The 4,953-nt window shown below is 54.9% G+C and overlaps 1 protein-coding gene across 3 annotated transcripts in view; it reads right to left on the bottom strand.

Annotated features, from left to right (window-relative positions):
* The window catches only part of ACLY (ATP citrate lyase), a 44,652-nt gene that overhangs the window by 23,167 nt on the left and 16,532 nt on the right, over positions 1 to 4,953 (bottom strand). The window contains exons 12-14 of one of the 3 annotated variants that reach the window (XM_010842531.1): positions 4,014 to 4,168; positions 3,457 to 3,547; positions 2,420 to 2,500 (exon numbers count right to left, since the gene is read on the bottom strand). In XM_010842531.1, coding sequence (XP_010840833.1) covers positions 2,420 to 2,500; positions 3,457 to 3,547; positions 4,014 to 4,168 — 327 coding nt within the window. The remainder of the gene's footprint in view (positions 1 to 2,419; positions 2,501 to 3,456; positions 3,548 to 4,013; positions 4,169 to 4,953) is intronic. The other 2 variants (XM_010842532.1, XM_010842533.1) reach the window with 2 other exon arrangements.

The raw sequence follows: 4,953 nt of genomic DNA, 5'->3' as shown, positions 1-4,953 counted from the left end.
GTGGATTCTTAACCACAGAACCACCAGAGAAGTCCTGCAGACTTTTTATTTTTTAATTGAAGCATAGCTGATTTACAATGTTGTATTAATTTCTGCTGTATAGCAAAGTGACACAAATATATACACACACACACACACACACACACACACACAAGTACATATATATCTCACAGGACACTGAATATAGTTCCCTGTGCTATACGCCAGGACCTTGTTGTTCACTATAAGACTTCAAACAGATCCCCAACAATCCTTACCACCTGTGACCTTGGACATAAGACAGCTCATGTCAGGATTTAAACCTCTTGATTCTAGGTCAGTGTAGGTGCAAGAAAGAGGTTTGTTGTAGGCTTATCTCATCGACCTTCCACCTGACCTTCTCCCCACAGCCTCCTCCCAGGTGGCTCTTTCCTGCTCCTGGAGGGGTCACCAGAGGGTAGGAAAGGGCAGAGGGGATTGGGAGCTGGCAGTCACCTAGAGCAGTCAACTGACCCTCCGACTCTCAGCTGGAGGAAAGTAGCCCTCAGGGGAGGTTCTCAGCTGTCCCTCCAGAAACATAATGCAGAAAGCTCAGGGGCATTTAGTATTAATTAACCTGCGGTACTATCACTGGCTTGGCTAACCAAGTTCAAGGTCTGATTATTTTAAGATGAAGCTTCCCTAGTGGTTCAGTGGTTAAGAATCCGCCTTGCAATGCAGGGAACACAGGTTTGATCCCTGGTCAGAGAACTAAGGTCCCACATGCAGAGGAGCAATAAGCCCGAACGCCACACCAGAGCCCACGCACCACAACAGAAGATATCGCCTGTCACAAGGAAGGTCCCAGTGCCGCAACTGGGGCCTGATACAGCTGAATAATTTTTTCTTTTTTAATGAAATTTAGAGATCACTTTCCCCAGGCATGGAGGATTCACATCCCCATGCAGGCTATCCTCTTCCATCACAGCCGTAAGCTTCTCATGACAGAAGGCTCCTAATGGTGCCAACACCCAGGATTTACGGTGCCCTGGATCCATCTGGGTTCAGTGAGACATGAGATCACAGAACAAGTGAGGCCACTTCGTCCAGTTCCCTCACTTTCCAATTCCTGCAAACTGAAGCCCAGAGATGCCAAATGACGGAAACTGTAGGTCATCTAGCATCAAAGTCAGGGTTACACAAACACGACCTTGAGATGTAGCTCAACTGTGCAAGTGAGGAGGGACATAAGCCAGCACTGCCCCACCCAGCTCCCCATTCCCGGGGATCCCAGGACAAGGTCTGGAATCTGTACCAACCCACACGCACTCCTAGCTTGAAAAGGGCAGAACTGGAGCGCTCAGCACACAGAGAAGACAAGCTGAAGGTGGCGACCCTCAGCCTGCTAGAAGCACAGAGGCCCCAGAGAGAACCTGTGCTTTGGAGCTAAGCCCCCACGAGGCTCCTCCACTGGCTCTGCTGTCCTGGGCCAATCTGCCCCCACTTCCTGCCTTCCTTTCCCACATAGCTCAGGACTGACAGCAAGACCAAAGCCATTTCTCCCTCCACCCCCACCCCCATCCCGGCCAAGAGCCCTCATTGAGAGTCTGTTCAGGGCTCAGCCTCAGGTCTGGTTTTCTACGTAAACAACGAATGTTGCCAGAGGCTGGGAGGAAGGGCTACTTGACCTCGCCTAGTTACCCCTTTCCTCCTCTTAGCAAGGAGTCACAGGTCATCCTTAAGAGACAACCATGCCCCGGATTTTCCACAGCTGTGAGTATCAAAAAGTTAAATGGAAGACCTGACACTTCGAACTGATGCATCTATCCACCTCAGTGAACCTAGTCACGTGTGCACGCGAGCGTGAGCACACACAGATCCTATCCCTGCTAAACAGTGACCTTACACACACACAAAGCCCAGTCCAGATTAACTGTGCACCCTTCCGGGTCTCTCTCTCTCCTCCATCCTGTCTTCCTCCCAAATCCCAGAGAAATCTGAACCTGTCCCAGGTGCTGGGAGCTCTGGGATGCAGTCGGCAGTGGTGAGACTGAGGTGGGAAAAGAAAATGAAGCCGTCACGGGATGCAGAGAATCAGGTGGTCAGCGGCTCCCCTCCTGGCCCGCTGGCTCCGCCAAGCCCCCTTCAGTTTCCATGGCTTCCTCCTGGGCTCCACTCCCCTCTCTGAGGCCGTGGGCCTGGCTCCTGCCCCTCCTGCACTGTCCACTCCCCACCACGTATGAGCTGGTGACAACCCCCATGGCAAGGAAAGCAGGGGCGTGAAATAAAGCAGGGGTGGGAAGGGAGGGGGCAAAGACCAGGACTTGGGGCAGGCTACACTGAGGCAGGGACAGAGAAGATACCAGACAACACTGCAACCCACCAGGGACGGGGAGACAGAAGCACAGAGTAAAGACTGTAACCCACTAGAAAGCCACACGCGGAGCTGGGGGCATCCTACCTTGCAGGGGTCTTGGACTTGGGACTGAATCTGTCAAAGAAAATGACCAAGGCGACTGAGTGACCCGTTGATGGCTGGAGGCTTTGGAGGGAGAGGGTGGGAACAGGAAGGGGTTGGTGGACGAGCCTCGCCAGGCTGCCACCCTCACCATCTCTAGTCTGTTCACAACAGACAGGGGCCCGGCCAACAGGAGGGCCCCGATCAGCAGAGTGGAGCCAAGAAGGGGCGGAGGTCCAGGGCGTAGAGAGAGGAGCGAAAGCACCGAGGCTCAGAGGGTGCATTGGACACCAAAGGCCCAGGGTCTCTGGATGGACAGCTGGCCCAGGCCCGCCCTCCTAATCCTGTGTTGTCCCCGGGAAGCAGGGGACATCAATGAGATGATGAGGCTGAGAAGATGGACCTGACACTGTGCTGGGGACAAAGCAGCCGTTTTGAGGACTTCCAATTCTGAGAGCCCGGAGCCAGCGCCACTACTCCACAAAACGCCTCAAGCACACTCTGTCCACCCCAGGAGGAGACCCAGGGTAACTGACATGGGCTACCTAGTCCTGGTGGCAAGGGCTGGCTGGCAGAGATCAGGTCTCTGATGAATCAGAGGAGGGAGAGACGAGTGGGCAAACCAGATGGGAGGGCAGACAACGTGTGGCCTTGCGGTACGCTCCCAGGAAGGTGAGACCCAGGATGGTGGGGGCGGGCACAAGAGTCTTCTGCCATCCTGAGCTTTGGGCTCGTGCTGTCTGCTCAGGGGGAGGGCCTGAGGGACCTTCCCCCAACCTGGTACTCCTGTAACTCCGTCTCCTCCGCAGCCCACCAGCCCAGATCACACACCCCGTGGGAGGGGGCAGAGAAGACAACTGAGGAGTGGAGTGACCCCACTTGCAGAGAAGGCTCTGGCCACCACATCTCCGTGTCCCATTCCCATCCCACATCCCACGTGCCATGCCCACAGCAAAGCCCAAACTGCTTCCGTCCACCTCTGCTGGCCCAGCGGGGTCTCAGAAAGGAACAGAGGGTTCTAAAACCACATTGGGAGTTACCTTGGAGCATGGCAGGCTTGGCCTTCTTGGCAGGGGCCACCTCATCAGTTCTGGACTCAGAAAAAGATGCCGTCCTGCTGGGGGCTGGAGTCTGGGGGGACAAGGGGGAGAAAGTAAGGGTCACAGAGAATAGCTGGGAAAAAAGCCAATGGTCCTTAAGGCCCCAGAGAACTCAGGTAATAAGAACTACACACAGCTCTGTTCTCCACAAGATGCTTTCAAAAGTACTATGCTAATAACCCTCTGAGATAGGAATCAGTAATGTCCCCAAGCTATAGACAAGCAAACTGAGGTTCTTGGTGATAACTGCCGGGGTCCCTCCCTCCGCAGGATTTGAACTCGGGTCTAATTTAAAAATCCCCTATCTTTCCACACCACCACCTTGACTAGGGCAGGAAAAAAACCAGCAGAGATACAGAAACTAACCACATACAGCCTTCTCCCTGTACCTCCCCAAGGTCCCCAAAAGGTGGGGACTGGGCCCCGGATGGGATGGGGTATGAGGGGCGACAAAGATGACTCTGCGGGCTTTGCAGCAGAGGAAGACTGGAACCTACTGAAGTACTCCCGCTGGCGTTGAGGAGGAAGTTTGCGGTGTGGGCCGCTGTGGGCGGCTGATTGGGGATGGGCCGATGGCCCAGGGCCATGCCCACGATGGCCGTCATGTGAGTCTCGGTGCCGAAGACATGAATGGGGATCCCAGTGGTCTTCCCTGTGAGGAAGGAAAAGCACTCATCACTTGAGTCTCCTAAGAAGTGCCCGTGGCCGCAGGACTCTGCCAAGGACCCTTCTGAGCCCTGGCCGTGTCTGGCACTTTCTGTGCAAGCCCGATTATCCCAGGACAAGTTGGTGGTCATTTTCTTCACCACTAAACAAATCTCTGTAAAGACTACCTGCCAGCAAGAGCATGAAATGGCTTTATGGACACCCTCCAATGACCACAGCATCGTGAGAGCCTGCCCTCCTCCTCCACCCCTGTCGCCTGTGGCCACCGCACCACAGCCCTCCAGGCCCAGCCTCTGTTCCTGAACACCTGGGCTCCTCTCCTCTCCCCAGGGCTCTGCCCTGCTCCTTCCTCCGCACGGAGCTGTCACCTGGCTGTCACTCAGCTCAGCTGAAGTGTCACCTTCTGAGAAAGGCCCTCCCTGACCTGACAGCCGTTCCCCTCCACGCCGCCCTGCCTGGAGATCCCTGGTAGACAGCATCGTGTTCCAGCCGCTGTTTACTTGTCTTAATGTCCCCAGAGTTTAAGGCCCCAGGAGTGACTGGGTGGCATTAACTAAGCTGTGAGCCCAGGGCAGGTCTTCAGTTTTAGGTGAGAATTAGGACTTGAGACCACTGTAAGTGATCCAGGTGGCTGTAATATTTGCCATGGATCCCAGATTTGGGAAAACGGGAAGGCGGAAAGGTCCAGTCTCTCAGTCAGAGGGCCCGCTCACTGAGCAGGAGCGGCTCACATCTCCTCCCCTCTGTCTTGTCACCTGCCCCTCAACCCCC

This window comes from Bison bison, unplaced genomic scaffold (assembly GCF_000754665.1).
Source record: "Bison bison bison isolate TAMUID 2011002044 unplaced genomic scaffold, Bison_UMD1.0 scf7180017864180, whole genome shotgun sequence".
NCBI classification, from domain to species: Eukaryota; Metazoa; Chordata; class Mammalia; order Artiodactyla; family Bovidae; genus Bison; species Bison bison.
This window is presented reverse-complemented; position numbering and strand designations above follow the sequence as displayed.